At 40.0% G+C, this 16,791-nt stretch overlaps 2 protein-coding genes across 4 annotated transcripts in view; one reads left to right on the top strand and one right to left on the bottom strand.

The window, feature by feature from the left end:
• Nucleotides 1-592: 592 nt before the first annotated feature.
• Nucleotides 593-2,860, bottom strand: drc10 (dynein regulatory complex subunit 10). The gene is made up of 4 exons (XM_015027642.1): nucleotides 2,215-2,860; nucleotides 1,905-2,126; nucleotides 1,195-1,266; nucleotides 593-916 (listed from the first exon to the last, which is right to left on the bottom strand). The coding sequence occupies exons 1-4, from the start codon at nucleotides 2,857-2,859 to the stop codon at nucleotides 614-616; spliced, it is 1,242 nt and encodes a 413-aa protein (XP_014883128.1). The 5' UTR covers nucleotide 2,860; the 3' UTR covers nucleotides 593-613.
• A 1,085-nt stretch (nucleotides 2,861-3,945) lies between these two features.
• The window catches only part of tpcn1 (two pore segment channel 1), an 18,811-nt gene continuing 5,965 nt past the window's right edge, over nucleotides 3,946-16,791 (top strand). The window contains exons 1-21 of one of the 3 annotated variants that reach the window (XM_015027639.1): nucleotides 3,946-4,244; nucleotides 4,500-4,620; nucleotides 7,608-7,741; nucleotides 8,100-8,276; nucleotides 9,277-9,390; nucleotides 9,500-9,630; nucleotides 9,899-9,987; nucleotides 10,072-10,106; nucleotides 10,226-10,284; nucleotides 10,422-10,521; nucleotides 11,300-11,416; nucleotides 11,526-11,650; nucleotides 11,762-11,810; nucleotides 11,909-11,972; nucleotides 13,464-13,508; nucleotides 13,594-13,650; nucleotides 13,736-13,789; nucleotides 13,914-13,986; nucleotides 14,088-14,195; nucleotides 14,299-14,460; nucleotides 14,553-14,668. In XM_015027639.1, coding sequence (XP_014883125.1) covers nucleotides 4,527-4,620; nucleotides 7,608-7,741; nucleotides 8,100-8,276; nucleotides 9,277-9,390; nucleotides 9,500-9,630; nucleotides 9,899-9,987; nucleotides 10,072-10,106; nucleotides 10,226-10,284; nucleotides 10,422-10,521; nucleotides 11,300-11,416; nucleotides 11,526-11,650; nucleotides 11,762-11,810; nucleotides 11,909-11,972; nucleotides 13,464-13,508; nucleotides 13,594-13,650; nucleotides 13,736-13,789; nucleotides 13,914-13,986; nucleotides 14,088-14,195; nucleotides 14,299-14,460; nucleotides 14,553-14,668 — 1,903 coding nt within the window. In that variant the 5' untranslated portion in view covers nucleotides 3,946-4,244; nucleotides 4,500-4,526. Of the gene's footprint in view, nucleotides 4,621-6,709; nucleotides 6,942-7,607; nucleotides 7,742-8,099; nucleotides 8,277-9,276; nucleotides 9,391-9,499; nucleotides 9,631-9,898; nucleotides 9,988-10,071; nucleotides 10,107-10,225; nucleotides 10,285-10,421; nucleotides 10,522-11,299; nucleotides 11,417-11,525; nucleotides 11,651-11,761; nucleotides 11,811-11,908; nucleotides 11,973-13,463; nucleotides 13,509-13,593; nucleotides 13,651-13,735; nucleotides 13,790-13,913; nucleotides 13,987-14,087; nucleotides 14,196-14,298; nucleotides 14,461-14,552; nucleotides 14,669-16,791 lie in introns of those variants that run through there. The other 2 variants (XM_015027638.1, XM_015027637.1) reach the window with 2 other exon arrangements.

Genomic DNA, 16,791 nt, shown 5'->3' with positions numbered 1-16,791 from the left:
ATCACTTTAAATGTAAATGGTTGGAGAGGTGGTGACCACAAGATGACAAGTTCTCTCACACTAGAGATAGTTTATTTCTTTTTTTAATTATTGAAATTTATTACTTCACTTACCAATCTGATAACCCAGATAGCTGAAAAGATAAAAATAGATCCTCTTCAGTCTTGTGGTCAGCAGCTACAACAAATATTTCTGTTCACATGGTTTACTTCTTCAGAAAAAGAGGTTCGTTCCTATGAGTAAATTAAAAAGGAGAGACTGGTGGAAAAAATGTTGTATAATCTGCAATAAAGGCTCAACTTTATTTAAGGCGTTTTACATATGACTACCTGCATGGCCAATAAATGTGGCCGGCACTGTAAGGTTACAAACACTCAGCTGTCCATAGGTAACCCCGACTCCTTTCAATTATGATCGCTGCCAAGTCTGAACATGGAGATCTGCGCTGCCACCTTGTGGCCGTTTCATAAAACAACAGTTCAAAAACATGGAATTGTGGCAATTCTGTGTTTTCAGCTCAAAACTGAGAACGTAAACGTTTGAAATTTGACCAAAACTTTGTGATAACTAACAATATAAAGTATAAACTACAGACAGTGTGAAACTGGTTGGTTTATTTGCCTTTCTTGCCCTTGCCCTTGCCTTTGCCCTTCCCCTTTTTGCCCTTTTTGCCCTTCTTGGTCTTGCTCTTCAAGGCCTTGCGGACAATGTACCCTCTCCAACAAGCCTGGATGATGACAACAGCTTTGATCTTCTGCTGCAGCTTCCTCAACTCTTCCTGTCTCTTCTCTTCTGCCAGACGCCTCTTCTCCTGGATCTCATTGTACTTCTCCTCTAGGGTATTATAGGGTTCTTGCAGCTTCCTCACCTCCTCCAGCTCCTTTGCATAATTCTCTTCCATCCGTTCCAGCTTGGTCTGAGGAAAATGTGAAAAGATGTGAAAGAATGGAGAAGTAATGTGTATTTTTAATAGGCCTCACGGAGGAAGTAGTGGCCTATTTTTAAGATCCATGAGAACATTTATTTAAAAAGTATCATTGTCAGGTAACTGTATTTACAGGACTTTAGTATTTACTGAAGGCCAGCTTTGAATATAATGTATTGTTAAAAATAAATAAATAAATAAAAAAAATAAATAAAAAAAACATTTTTATGTCTCGAGGAAAACTTTGGCACTTGGCAGCAGCTGATTACCTGGATTTCATGCATGTCCTTGTCAAAGGTTTGTAAAATGTTTTCAGTTTCTTTCCTCAAACCGTCATTTTCCTGTCACAAAAATAAAGAAAGCAGTGTCAGCTGCAGTGCATCTAAAAGGTGTTTATATCCCCTGATTTTTTTCCCCCTAACAGCTAATTTTTAATATGTTTAATTGAATTTAATGTGATACACCAACATAAACTACGTCATCGTAGTGAAGTAGAAGGAAAGACTAAAAAGCAAATAAACATCTAAAATCTCTCAAATCTTTTAGGTTATGTGACTAACAGCACTGATTTTTATTTTTTTTATATATCAAGAATCAAATTTATAGGAATAGGGAGCATTTTTAACTCTCTAGAACTTCACCTCTGCTTTAGCTGCGTTTTTTTCTTAGTTTTCATATATTTCCGTTTATTCAATAATGTTTTCTAATGAATTTCCTGAGGGCGTTTATGGAAGAGCTAGATTAAATGACAAGCAACTGGACTGGTTACTACGATAATTTGTTTAACCGGATTTCATTCAGAAGTAACAAAGAAGAGGGGCTGAATGGTTGCCACTATCAGATGTTTGTATATTTTTAAAAAAATTAAAAACATGCATTATTTCCTCTCAACTTTACATTATTGCACAATAGTGTTGGCTCACATAGTCTGTGGATGCAACATAAAAAATGTGCACAAACTTTTTTTCTGCAAACTCACTTCCTGCAGAATTCTCTCTGCCTTTCTGTTTTCAGTCATCAAGGTGAGGAGCTCCAGGTTCAGTTGATCTGCTTTTTCTGCGAGATTCCTTTTCTCAGCACCTAATATAATCAAATATATCTTCTCCTGTTCCTCTTGGAGAGTCAACTCATGCTCAGCTTGCAAATGTTGCTCTTTTAAATATCTCTCCAGGTTCTTTATCTCACGCTCCTTCTGTAAGAGCTGCAGGAATGACAAAAAAAGGGGCTTGAATGTGTCAAAGCGAGCTCTTGAAGACAGGATGCTTACGGCATCCAGAATGATTACTCACCATTTTATCCAAGTTCTTCAAGACTGTAGCCGAGTCTTCTTCCTCTAAACCCAGTAGCTCCAGAGTTTTGTCGAGAAACAAAGGCTGTTGTCTCTGGGGTACCCGCAGCTGATTTTCAGAACACAACCTTTTCTCCACATAGCTGTGAAACATCTGAAGCATTCTGATTAGTACGCGCTCATTCTTGTCTGCTTGACCTAGACGTTTTTTTAAGCTCCAAAAAACATTTGGATGGACTCTGAAAAATCTTAGCACATCTCTGACTGAGTTTTTTATCTTCTCTCGAACTTGAACTATCTCTCTCTTCTTTACTTCTTCTGCCTGTTTGGCCGGCAGCCCATCTGGCTTCTGACATTCAAGCATCAGCAGTCTTTCCACTAATACCCGATGTGCTTGAAGAAGAATACGCAAGTCCTCATCCACAACACCTGACACAGCATAAAACTGGATGATCTTTCCAAGAATTGCTGTAATCTCAACTTGATTGATGCAGTTTTTCAGTACTCTTGAAATACATTGAGCTTCAGAAGAGAGCTTCCTGGTTGGCTTGAATGAAGAGTCTTCTGTTGTTGTTGTTGTTGTTGTTATTGTTGTTGTAGTAGTTGTTGTTGCTTCTTCAGCTAACATGTTGTCGCTTGGTGGCATTCTACGATTACAAGGATGAGAAACACAGATTATTAAATCATACAGTATATTAAAACATATTTTTGACTGATTATTTATTGTAACCTTTTAAAATATCCACTGATTTGAGGTTTATTTTAAACTTTTCCAAATCTCCACGGAGGCCTGATCTAGCCTCTGGCCTGGCCATGCAAGTTTCTTAATTACATATAGGGTAACTAATTGTCTTGACTCATTTTAAATGCTTTTAATACTACCAGTAGTTGAAACAGTAGGATTCTGTACAAAGGATCTTATTGTGACGCCTATGATTACTAGGTCTTCTCATTTCTGTCAAAATCTCAACAACATTGGAAGGTTATACAACCAAACTTACTCATACCACTGACAGATTTGGAATTAAAATTAGATTGATTCAATTACAACTGAAGGTGAAAATGTGAATTTAAAAAGTTTTAACATTTTTATCAAAATGGTGGAAATTGAAAATGATTTCTAACCATCTCAACAATCAACTTCTTGTAGTTTGCTGAGCAGATTTTTGCACGTGTCCATTGGTGTTGAGAGTCTATACACATTCAGTAAAATTATCTCGATTTAAAGACAACTGGCATTTTTCATTTTCATTTTCCTTCTCCTCTCTTTCTTTCTTTCTGCCAGTCTTTTTCTCTCGCATATGTAAATCGGTCTTATGATCCAAACTATGATAAAAGGGAGAAAAGAAATCTAGTCCTACCGCCAGGATCGCTCCGAGGGTCAATGTTTTTTTCTGTTGCTATGACGACACTGTACTTGACTTCCGGTTCGTGGTTTCGAATTCGGCTAACTGTACATGGACTTCGCGTTTTCTAAGGTTTTGAGGTCGACAACGCCATGAAATCCCCCTCATTTTTATTTTTATTTTCAGTTTGTTTGTTTTTGTCAAGAAAGAAAGAGAGACGAATCTCTCACAAACAGACTCAGTGCTCTATGGCTCAGTATCGTTGTTTTAAAGAGATGTCGAGGGCGGATTTGGCACACGCACTCTTTATTAATTAGTTTTTAAAATGTGTCAATTAAAAGTAATTACGGTAATCATCTTCGACTTTTATTTTGAAAATCCCCTGCCGTAAATTCCTTTAGTGTCGGGAAGGTCTGTTGTTGATCTAGGATTTCATCTATTGTTGTTTCGACGCTAGTGTTATCGTAGAGGGAAAGGTGGGAGGTTTAAAGGTGGGCGCTATGAATTAGATCAGGTGTCCAGGTGTTGCCTTCCTTTCTCGGTGACAGGTGGTCCCAGCAGTTGTTGTTATGAAGCGGGCAGCTTGTGAATTAATTATGATGCAGAGATGGACCCAGACAGACAGCCTCAGCTCGTTAGCCTGAGGGGCAGGAAGCCAGTGAATCGGTGACATATGTTTGAATCGGTAAACAACCCCGTTTCTCTTCTTTGTCGCCGAACGTAGTCCGTGCTAACTGGACATTTGACTGTAAATACATGCACCTGTAGCAGCACAGAGTACGCAGGCAGATAACTCTGTTAGCTAACAAACTACTGTTAATCCTGTTTGTTTGTTGTTGGGTTTTTTTTCTTCTTCTTCTTCTTTTTTTGCAAATGTGCGTTTGCGGTACAAACTTTGTGTTTATTTAGTCACTTTTGGCCTTTATTGTGACTTTCGAAGCGGATTTGAACCTATTTATTTGTGATTATGGAGTCTGACGACGATGTGCCTCTCATCTTGACGTGGGACGAGGCAAACAGCGGTCTGCTGAACGAAGAGGAGACTGAAAGAGGAGACCAAAGTAAGTCTGAGCAGTGGAATTGCTTAAGCTTCCCTCAATGACGGTGTGTCTGGTCTGGTCTGGTGCTGCTGTCATTGTTTGATATGCACTTCCTGTTAGGACATGCACCTTACCAAAGCAAATGCAGTTAGGAGACGGTGCAGCTCTACAGATAAAGACACAAGGAGCCTTCATACAAATTGAATTTTAGTCTTAGAATAGTATCTTGCTAGTTCTACTTTTTTTTTTTTTTTTTTTGCTATATCAAATTTTAATCGAAACCTGAAATTTGTCAGTCTTTATTCCCGTATTTGCTAAATCTTAAAGGTAACTGTTTTTTTCTTTGTTTTTTGTCATTTCTGAAATTTCAGACTTTCATTTACTTTTTCAATTTTTGATTGAATATTGTGAAAAATCTGGTTTTCTCATTTCCCTTCTCATTCAAAACAAAACAAAAACTCCCAGTACTTTCAGTCCGTAAACACAATATCCATTTACATATTTTTGTGCACTTTCTTAAGTTTAAACGCTTTCTAATGTTATTTTTCCATCCGATTTTATATTCAAAACAGCTACCTGTATCAAAGAACCCACCGCACATATATGCTACTGTACTTTATATTAAAGGGCAAAAGGTCATACCTCAAACAAAACCAAAAATCAATATTGTGCAGGAAAAGTGTGACCAGTGCATCTCTAAGATATATAGATATCATACTTGTGTGTCTATATATATATATATATATATATATAGCTCCTTGTCTGCTTACCATAATTGCCTCCTAATGTTGTAAATATTCTGCACATTCTGATCACAACGATTCAAAAATAAATGCGGTATATTGTCCAGAAGACTTGGTGGGAAGATATGCAGCGTTATGGTCCTCCTGTTGCCTTTGTTTCGCTCACATAAACTACAAAATAACCATGTGAGAAACAGCTGGCTCAGCAGACCGCCCCCTCCCCACCCCTCCCCCAGTCCCTCCCGGCTGTTCCTGGGGGGGGGGCATGTGTGTGTTGTGTTTATGAGTGACTGCAGGGTGTGTGTGTGTTTTTCCTGTGAGCTCACTGGATCACTGTCTCCTGCTCAGCGGATGAACAGGAAGAAGAGAGGAATGTGTATTTCCTTTCAGGACATCTAGGAGTGGTTTATGACAGAGAAGTGTGAAACTTTTGGCTTTTACTTGTTGCTGCTGGAACCCTCTGGAAACGGGAGGGAGTTTGAAGGATAATGCTGCCATACCACCTAGAGTGAGGAGTCACATGCCTGGATTCAGGAGTAGAGCTTGAGCTGATCTAGAAGCGGATTTACTTTTTTCTTCTTTTTTTTTTTACTGGCTCTGTGGCGTCTGTTTGTGTCTCTGCGAGGCTGACTTCACCGTGTTTTTCACGCGGAGCTCCAAATGTTTTATTGTTCTCAGACAAATGAGCAATCTGAATGGCTCACATACAGACTCGGGGTCCGATGGTGTCAGGAGGACGCTCAGGCTGCTGCCGGGCCCCAATGTGATCTTCTTCACACTTGAGCTCAATCTGCTGCGGACGGCCAACATCTGCGAGCGCATTTCCGAGACTCTTTCTGTGTTTTGTTTGTGCGTGGCATGAGAGTGACCAGACAGGAAGGCAGAGGAGTAAAATGCGCAGCTGCAGAGGATCACCTGCGGGAACTGCTCATCTAAAAACAATTTGCAGCTCTGGCTTTATTTCCAAGAGTAAATTTACAGAAGCTTGGCATAGAGTTTTTGCGTGACTTTTTGTGTTGGTTTCTGCTATAAGGCAGGATCAATTCCTCTTCTGGTGTGTCTGCGTTCTGTGAGCAGGAAGGAGAAGAAATTGGCATGTCAGTGCTGCACACTCAGCTTCTTCTTTTTAAATATCAGAGTTGAGCTCAAACTTCAACCTCAGCTTGAGGCACATTTCACTGTGTAAATCTTGGTGTCTCTTTACGGATATCGTCACTGTTCTCTCAGGTTTTTCTGAGACCGTGTTTTGTGTCCAGGACTGTTTAAACTTCCGGGATGTTTGAGCGTCTGTGAGGATTTGTTCTGGTCTCGACTCGTGACTCCGTCTCTGGTGTTTCCATCAGGGCTGACTGGAATGTTTCTCCATCTGTATCTCCAGATGTTCTCCAGCGCTGCAATGCAATTGGTCTGCTGCTAATCACACAGTTTTTTTTTTGTTTTTTTTTGTTGGACATCAGCAACCTTGATACATTCACATAGCTTCACCAATGGAGTCCCTGTGTGGACAGGGAACTGGTTTCCATGGCAATCAGTCCCGTAACGATGAGAGTCCAGTTGCGTTCTCCTCCTATGGCTTACAGTCAGAGCCTGACTGCATTGGTAGGCCCATACCCGTCTCTGTACTGCTTATGTTCAGGGTTCCTGCAAAATGTTCATATAATATAATTTTTAAGGATTAGTATGTAAAAAAATGTTTAGCATCTAAAGTGTTGGACTTTACAGACTTTAGTTTTTTCTTGCAGTATACAATAATTTAAATCTATATTTGGAAAAAATATTAAGGTTTATTTTTACAGGAATACATATCTACGATTAAGTAAATAACTGAAAAGTTTTTTGTGTGGAATAAATGTATATAATATACAACACATTTTTTAAAAGAATTAATGAAACAGAGTTGTATATTTTAAATGTTTGTTTTCTGTTTATTTCTAATTGTGTCGCTTCCAGCTGATGAAAACTTTTATTATTCTTATTACGCAAGTACAAAAAGTGAAGATTTTACATGCAGAAAGGGGATTATATGAAGTTATGGTCTAGGCAATGATGGGAAAAGGCTGACTGACGCCTCTGCCAGATCAGAAGCTAACGTTAGCATTTAGTTGTTTCACGATTTTATTAAACATACAATTACTTCAACCAGATATTTTGAGCCTGGAATTTCAAAATGGGAAAGTTGTGGAGACCCCTTGCATGTGTTGGTGTCAATTTACCTAAATTATATCTGCTCCAACACGCTGACACTTGAATTTCTTTATTTTTCAGATGGAGGAGGCAATTATGACCTAGTGAACAATGCTGTGATTTCCACACCTGGGGCACAGAGCAACAAAACCCAAAATGTGTCTTTAAAGCAAAGCTGGGAGATGAACTACCAAGAGGCTGCCATATACCTGCAGGTATCACAAACATTTTAATGAATGTTGCCTTATATGAGGGGGGATGGGGCTTGTTTTGCACACACACTCACATGATCAGTTAACGGCTTTATGATAGCTCCTGGGCTAAATATAATTTGCAGTTGCATAAACCTTGGACTACAGAAGGTAATAAATCTAGTTATAGAACCATAAATGTTTGCTGACTACAAATAAAAGTGCAGTAGCTCAAATATTTAATAATTAAGAAGCTTCCATCTAGAATTTGAAGTCATTAAATGGCCATTAGAATAAAAATAAACTATTTGTATATCAAACTTTGCTTTGTTGTCCTGTCAGATGAGGATGTTTTACCGTCTGTTTTGAATTGATCTTGCAGGAAGGAGAGAACAATGACAAGTTCTTCAGTCACCCTCGAAACCCAAAAGCGCTGGCGGCGTACCTGTTCGCCCACAATCACCTGTTCTACATGATGGAGCTGGTGACGGGTCTGCTGCTGCTGATGCTGTCGCTGTGTGAAGCTCCCGCCGTCCCCTCGCTGCGCCTGGACGTCTATGTGAGTTTTTATCTGACTTCTTTTAAAGTTCATCGTCTCAACACAAGCTATCCCAAATAACCCCAAAAATCAATCAATCAATCAATCAATCAAATTTTATTTGTATAGCACACATCAGCAGCAAGGCATTTCAAAGTGCTTTACATAATTAAAATAAAAACAGCCTCTAAAACAAAAATGGCCTCTGATTTTACATAGAGTGATGAAAGTCAACACAACATACTTGTGAAGTAAAATAAATTGGATAAATGGTTTTCCTTTTTTTTTTTCCAATTAAAATTTTGAAAACGGAGGAGTATGTTTTTCCTCAAAGTCAAGGGAACAATTTCTTGTAAAATATTACGAAGGCCTGTTAAATTCATCATCTGGAAATAGAAAAAGGCTAGCACAACCGCTAACCAACAAAGATATAGCCTTCCACCTGAGCTACCAGACTGGGCAAGGAAAGAATTAATCAGAGAAGCAGCTAAGATTGTAACTCTGGAGGAGCTGCAGAGTTTCTTTCAACACCAGAAAGAAACCTAATGACCCTAAGCATCCAGCCTGAGTTACAATGGAACAGTTTAAAGTAAATGTATGAGTTAGAATCACCCACAGGTCTAGAGTCCATTGAGATTTAGAAACTTGATATTCACAGATAGAGCTTGAACTGTTTTGCAAAGAAGAGTGAGGAAAGGTTTTAGTATATTGACATGCGAAGGTGGTAGACATATGCAGCTTGACTTGGTGAGGCTAAAGGCAAATACACGCCACACTTCAGATTTTTATTTATAAAACTATTTATCATTTTCTTGTCTTTTCCCAGTCACACGCTAATTCTCCTTGTTGAAGTTATTTGCTGTAGAGACAAAATACTCCAGGGAGTTTGGATACTTTTTCAAGGGTTGTTTTTGTTACTTAATTATCTGTAGAGATCAGCTTCAATGTATTCAAGCACTTCTTTAGACCCAGGTGTGTGTGTGTGTGTGTGTGTGTGTGTGTGTGTGTGTGTCCTCTGTAGGTTCATGCCACTCTGGAGCTGCTGGCTTTGCTTCTGGTGGGATTTGAGCTCTGCATGAAACTTCGCTGGCTAGGCTTCCAGACATTTATACGACACAAGAGGACCATGGTGAAGGTGCCCTGACGTCTCTGATATCTTCTGTGTCTCCAAGTTTCACACATGTGTAACTGGTAAACATGTGGTTACTGCATTGCGTTTGTTTTGTTTCTTCCTTCTGTTGCAGGCGAGTGTGCTGCTGCTGCAGTTTGTGGAGGCCATCGTGGTTCTGATCAGACAGACGTCTCACATGCGAGTGACCCGAGCTCTGAGACCGATATTCCTGGTGGACTGCAGATACTGCGGTGCTGTGCGCAGGTGGCTGATAATCTAAATGCACACACACACGAACACGAACACACTCACGCAGGGGAAGCAGTTGCTACTTTGCAGGGTTCCTATGCTTTCTTTCTTTCCTTCTTTCTTTCTTTCTTTCTTCCTTTCTTTCTTCCTAATTGAATGTTTTTTCTTTCTTTGATGTGTTTTATTGAATTACGCAAGTGTGCACACTAAAAAGATGTTACTACATTCATGTGTTTGATTATTGTCAATCATCTGCTGACAACGTATCTTCCCATCCAAACAGAAACTTGCGTCAGCTCTTCCAGTCTCTCCCATCTTTCATTGACATCCTCCTGCTCCTGCTTTTCTTCATGGTCATATTCGCCATCTTGGGTAAGAATTGGTTTTGATTTAAATTCCTCCTATGCTGCTTTTCAAACGGAGGTAATAACGTGATCTGGTTCGAATTCCCTCCAGGTTTCTGTCTCTTCTCCACAAACACAGCTGACCCGGTATGTCGACTCACTGGTTTGCCTGACTGTAGTTTATGATCGTCATGCCAGCGTGGTTTGGTTTCCCTCTTGTTGTGCAACATGCGTGTGTTCACTCAGACTCTGCCCTCTCACCACAGTACTTCAGCTCTTTGGAGAACAGCCTCGTCAGCCTGTTTGTGTTGCTTACCACAGCAAAGTAAGCAGAGAATAATATTATTTGTTAATTTTTTTTTTCCATACCTGATGTCCAGTCAGTATTTTCTAGTTCTTCCACAGTTGCATTTTCTGAATGTTTTTGGTTTTGGTCGGTACGACTGAGCTTTTCTCTCGTAGCTTTCCTGATGTGATGATGCCAGCGTACTCTAAGAACCGCTGGTCCTGCGTGTTCTTCATCGTCTACCTTTCCATAGAGCTCTACTTCATCATGAACCTGGTACGAAGATTTTCACTCCTTTAAAACAGACATCACTCCCATTAACGTCAAAGCAATCACACCTTTCTTACAATTATAACTCCAATACGTTTTATTGAAATTTTATGACGGAGCCACACAAAGTTCAGCTTGATTTGTGAAGAGAAAGGAAGGAGCGTAATGCATGAATTACAATTTTTTACAATTAAAATCTGAAAATGAGCCTTTGTATTCAGTCCCTTTTTCTCTGAAGTAACCTGTAAGAAACAAAAAAGTTCTGTTTGTTCGTTTCACTAAAGTTAAATGTTGTAGGGAAGCAGTTTGCAATTGCAGCGCCTAGCAAAACTGTTCTCACCTCCTAGAGACATTTTCTGATGCTAAACCCACACACCTCAATGGGACCAACACAAAATAATGCATAATTGCTTAATTAAAAACTGAAACTTTTCGTATGCATTTGTGTTCAGCCCCTATTTACTTGCATGCCCCCAAATAAAGTTAAGATGTGCAAAGATTGTAGACGCATACAAGCTTTGGCAATGGGATGTGCTTAATTTCACATTTTAATTTGAGATATCAGAGTAAAGGAGGGTTCAGAAAATTGAAAACATCATTCCCCTTTCAGTTTATAATCTTTCGCTACATTTCCATTGGTCTTTCACATAAAATCCTGATAAAATACATGGAAGTCTGTGGTTCCAATTTGACAAAATGCAAACAGGAAAGGGTATAAATACTTCTTGCCAGGCAGTAAATGAAACTCTTTAATAGGATTTCTTCTCATATTCTCCCCACCCAGCTCCTCGCCGTTGTGTTTGATACATTTAACGACGTGGAGAAGATGAAGTTTAAGTCTCTGTTGCTTCATAAACGCTCTGCCATCGACCACGCCTTCCAGCTGCTGGTTAGCCGGCAGGTATGTGGGTTGATTTTGGTACAAAGGAATGCGTTTTGCCTTGTTCTCTAAGGCTCTGGGAAGTTGTTGCTAACATTTAAGTGCGTTGCTGTTTTTCTTTTCCCTCCAGAGGCCTATGGGAGTGTCTCTGAAACAGTTTGATGGTTTGATGCGATTCTACAGGCCTCGAATGTCTGCAAGAGACCGTTTTCTCACATTTAAAGCTCTGAATACATCAGGGGCTCCAACGCTTAGGTAATGTCTGGCTGTTTTGTTTGTTTTTTTGTTGTTTTTCTTTATGAATATGTCCTCCTTTGAGATTTACTGGTTTGATATATGATTAGGTCTTTTTTTTTTTTGTTACAGCCTGCAAGACTTTTATAGGTTTTATGAGGTCATTGGATTAAAATGGAAGGTAATTGTCTTTGTGTGCTTTGTTTTATGATCAGAGCAATTTTTATTTAGTGTTGCTTTGGCTGACTGTGATGTTGTCGTTTTGTAAATGTTTTTCAGCCGCGACGAAGTCGAGAACACTGGTTTGACGATCTTCCTCATACAGCCTTCCTCATTTTCAAGGGTAGGTTCTCCGTTTTCGTTGTTAATAGGAGTAACAAAATCAATGCCATGATTCGCCATACAGTGTCTTGCACATTTATGCATACTTTTTTCCATTTTTGTCAGTTTGCAACCTCAAATCTCAATGTTTAATTGGCTTGTATGTGAAGAACTAACAGACAAAAATGCTCAACTATGAAGTGGAGAGAAAAAGATGCAATTATGTATTTTTGAGGGGTTTTGCTAATAAAATACTGAGAAGATTGGTATAAGTTTGCATTCAGCTGTCTTAACCCAATACTTTCTAAAACCACGTCCAACTTTACCAACTTCGCACTTCTACAACATTCTTCTTTGCAAAATTGGCTCAAGTTCAGTCAAATTAGCTTCTGTGAACATCAGTTTATAAGTCCTGCTTGAGATTCTCAATTGGATTTAGGTCTTGACTTTGACTGAACCTTCATAAAACATAAATATAATCTGATCTAAACCATTTAATTGTAGCTCTTACTGCATGTGTGGAGTTGTTTTGCTGATGGTGGGTGGACATGTTCTTGGGTCTGAGGTCATTTACAATAAAACCTCAAACAGGTTCTAATTCTAGGATTTCCCCAAATGTACCTCCGTTGAACTTCCCAAAAAGAAGATCAATGGAACATCAGAGTTTCCTGCCGGTTGTGGTAGAAAATATTGATAAAACTTGTTAACAAATTGTAAAAATGTTAATAAATGGCTGACTCTGCATTCAATGAGTACTTCTGAAAATTAAATAAAATTGAACATCTTTTCACATCAATGTAATTCGGCAGAATACAGATAAAATCTGCTTTGATTTGATTTATAAAATAATAACACACAACTATTTATCTTGAAGGTTATATTTATATGGTCCTTCATAGTCAAGAGGGCAACATAAAAAGTTTTGGCGTGTGAAGGAAATAAATAAATCTTACCTGAGGTGAAACACTGAGTCAATCAAGAACAATCAAAATGCGTTTTGATTGTTATTTTATTAAGAAATTAAGCAAAGAAAACGAGCAACGACTCCCCCGGCTAGTCCAGGGAAGTGAAGAAAAGATGAAGGTGCATCACTTTTAATATCCACCAGCCCTCTTACAGAGATGGGAGGAAAAAGGGAGGATCCCACCAGTTTCAGTTTACTTCACAACTCTGGTATTTGCACCTGTAGACTGGACCCTGGACGGTTCAAACCCAGTTCAGAAATATCCGTTACTATGTGCTTCCTGCGAGCTGCCTCCAACATGAAGGGTGCTTTATAGATAAAATTAATTGATTTCTTGATTGTCATAGCAAATGTTTAGGGATTTCAGAATAAAGGTGGCAAAATTAAACCTACACCACACTTATTTACTTATTTATTTATTTATTCTCAATTTATCAATTTTAAGCTCCCACAGACAAGCATCGAAGTTTGTGGTCGTAACATAAAACGGCTCAAAAAGTTTAAATACTTTTGCGAGACACTTTGTGTGAGCGCTTTTGTCCTCTTCAGGCATCCACCTGGTGGTGAAATCCAAGGCCTTCCAGTACGCCATGTGTAAGTATCGACATCATCGTCACGGCTCTCCCAGCTTTCGCCTGTTCAAACTCTCACACTGAAGCCTTGGTGTTGACGTCTGCAGATGTGGTGGTGGCCATTAATGGTGTGTGGATCCTCGTGGAGACGTTCAGAATGAACAGTAAGACCTCTCCAGCAAACACACAAGACACATCATATGACAAACCTAATCCTACCTGACCTCCGACCTTCCTCCGGTTCTGCAGGTGGATACTCTTGGTCCGAATTTGTTCCCGTGAGTTACATCGTTTTCCTGACGAGTGAGTAGAAATCTGCCGCCTCCCTCTCACTGACAGACGTGCCATAGGTGTAAAAACTGCACACAATTGGATGTAGGCGATTGCAGCTGGCACTAATTCCTCCTCTGCTCCGTCCCGGTTTTAGTTTACGGTGTGGAAGTGCTGCTGAAAATAGCAGGTTTGGGGCCGTTGGCTTATTTCAGCTCCGGCTGGAACCTGTGAGTGAAACCCTGCCTGAAAAAAAAAAAAAACCTAAAAGTTTTACGAGTAGGTACAGAAAACATCCCGTTTCTGTGTTCCTCTGCTTTTCGTCGTCCAGGTTTGACTTCTCTGTGACCGTGTTCGCCTTCTTGGGGCTGGTCGCGCTGGCTTTCAAAATGGAGCCGTTCTACTTCATTGTAGTTCTTAGACCGTTCCAGTTGCTCCGGTTTGTTTTCCTCGTTTCAAAATCAGGCCACACGTTTATAGTTCATTTTATTTAGATCCGGTTTTGGTTTTCAACTCAAATTTCCATGCTCCTGTTCTCCCAGGCTCTTCAAGATAAAGCTGCGGTACCGCAACGTGTTGGACACCATGTTTGAGCTTTTCCCCAGGATGGCCAGTCTGGGCCTGACTTTACTCATCTTTTATTACTCCTTTGCCATCGTGGGTATGGAGTTCTTTGCAGATGTGGTTTTCCCAAACTGCTGCAAGTGAGTGTCACTGTTGCTTGTGGAACTTTAATTTTTCAAATTAAAAATATTAAAATGTCCTTTTTGTTGTACTTTTTTTATTGTCATTTTAGCACCAGCACAGTGGCAGATTCCTACAGACAGATCAACAAAACGTTTGGCAACAAAACAGTGTTGGACGAAGGCTATTATTATCTCAACAATTTTAACGACATCCTCAGCAGCTTTGGTAATCCTTTCTATTATTTTTACCTTTCAGTACCTTCAGGAAATCATCAGATTTTCCTTAATTTGCTGTGGGAGCCTTACCAAATCTACTCCACCCCCACGGACCGCCAGAGGGCGCTGCTCTAAGCACTGAATGTTTCATTTGCACGTGTCACTCAAGTGGTAATACCAAGAAGTCACACCTGTGAAACAGATTTCTCTGAACCTCAGCCACGTGAACATCCAAGGCTCTGTTCCTCTTTTTGTCTCATGCACGCGTTTCGTTTTGCATGGCTGCAGCCTCTTGGTTCTTGGATCATTTAGTTGTTGTCGGACATTTTTTTACTGCTGGCTGCATTATTGGCGTCATTGCACCTAATCCCGATCACGACTTCTGACCACTGTGTTTATTTTACACACTGTGGACAATTTTAGCCAACTTTAAGATAACAGTTTTGGGTTGAACTAACGGTGTCAGTATGCTTTTTTTCCGTCCTGCAGTCTAAATGTAGCTGACTACGTCGGCCTCTTGATGTTCCACTATTTACCAATGATTGATGATGGTAGAGGTCACACCTCTTCTCCCTATCTTAGGCCATTTTCTGCTTGTGGTTGGACACGGCTCAGTTTTTAACTCGGATGTCTTCCACTGTTGTGCTTACTGTGGGACCGCAGTCAGAAACTCCCTGCATGAACTGCAGTGTCATGTCCCATGCTGTGAGGGTGGCACGGCTGGCCCAGTTACGTCCTGAGGTTGACAATGACCTTTCAACTTCTGGGTTGCTGGCCCCACCTACAGGCGCTTAAAGCGCTGGAATTAGGCCACGGTCACTGTGGCTCCTTCTAGGAAGAGGCAGGCCAAGTCTGACCATCCCTTTCCACAAGAGTTGAGCAATTGTCTGCAGAAATGAAATCCCTTTTTCATGCACGCCAGATGGACACTTCAATGACTGGGTTCTCTTCTCCACCCTTGGCTGTGGAGGACCATGTGTCTCTGGCTGCCTCTGTTACTCACTTTCAGAGTGGGGAGGCGCAGTCATCATGTGCTTCAGAGACTGGGTCATTCTCCTCATCTCAGAGTGCAGCTAGTGTCAGGTGACAGCTCTATGTAGGGCACCATGCGTATGGCCTTGAGGCAACTTGTTTTGACTGCAGTGAAGGTGACTGTAATCATCGACGGTGAAAGTGTGCTTCTTCTTCCTCTAAGTCAACTTGGAGAAGTTGCCTGATTCAGACAACCACTTTTCTTGGGGTGAATTTGGATTCAGCCTCATTCATCTGTTTTGAAGGGTGAACAGCATACTCCAAACAGTCAGTCAGTTCAGGCTTGGTCAGGCAGTTTCTCTATGTCACTGTCTTACAGCTGCTAGACAGACTGATGTCAGCCACTCTGGTTGTGCTCTTAAGTCTGATGTCACTTTACAGTGACCAGCCATCGAAATTGGCCAAATTTCGGCCTGGGTAAAGAGTGGCCAGGAATGGATTTTGGTTCAGCTGGAAACAATATGTGCTGCTCTGTCGTGGGCTTTCCCAAGCACATTCACCAGATTTTACAATGTCAGTGTGGCCACCCTCATCCTCTGAGCCAGGTTCTTCTGAGAGAGTCCTCTGGGCGTTCTCTGTGAGGTATGCGCTCATGATTCCTTGCAACATTTCCGGTTATTAGTCATTCAGTGCTTTCAGCACTCCCTTCTGGCGGTCATCAAGGATTCATAGAGCCGTAGTAAAAGATGTTTTTCTTTTAGCACATTTCACAAAAAAAATAAAATAAATAAAATTCTTTGCACATCTTTCTTTGCATGCTTTTAGTCAGCGCTAGTTATGAGGAAACATAACTAGCTAATCTTTTGAGATGGTTTTCCTAATACTGAGTGTTAAAAATATTTAGTTATCTAAAAAAAAAAAAAACTATAAGAAATTGTTTATAAAACGGGTTTAAAAAATTATGGAGCATTAAGAAAACTGAAATAAAGTCTGTTCCTATGGATGTAAATATGAACAAATAAATGGTTCCTTATGCCAAAGTGTCTTATAAATACATAGTATTTTGAAGGTGATAGTCGTCTGATCTGTATCAATCAATCAAATTTTATTTGTATAGCACATTTCAGCAGCAAGACATTTCAAAGTGCTTTACATAATTAA

This window comes from Poecilia latipinna, unplaced genomic scaffold (genome assembly GCF_001443285.1).
Source record: "Poecilia latipinna isolate Pla-1442-1.1 unplaced genomic scaffold, P_latipinna-1.0 Scaffold104, whole genome shotgun sequence".
In the NCBI taxonomy this organism is placed as follows: domain Eukaryota; kingdom Metazoa; phylum Chordata; class Actinopteri; order Cyprinodontiformes; family Poeciliidae; genus Poecilia; species Poecilia latipinna.
The sequence above is the reverse complement of the archived record's forward strand: the minus strand, read 5'-3'. Positions and strand labels throughout refer to the sequence as shown.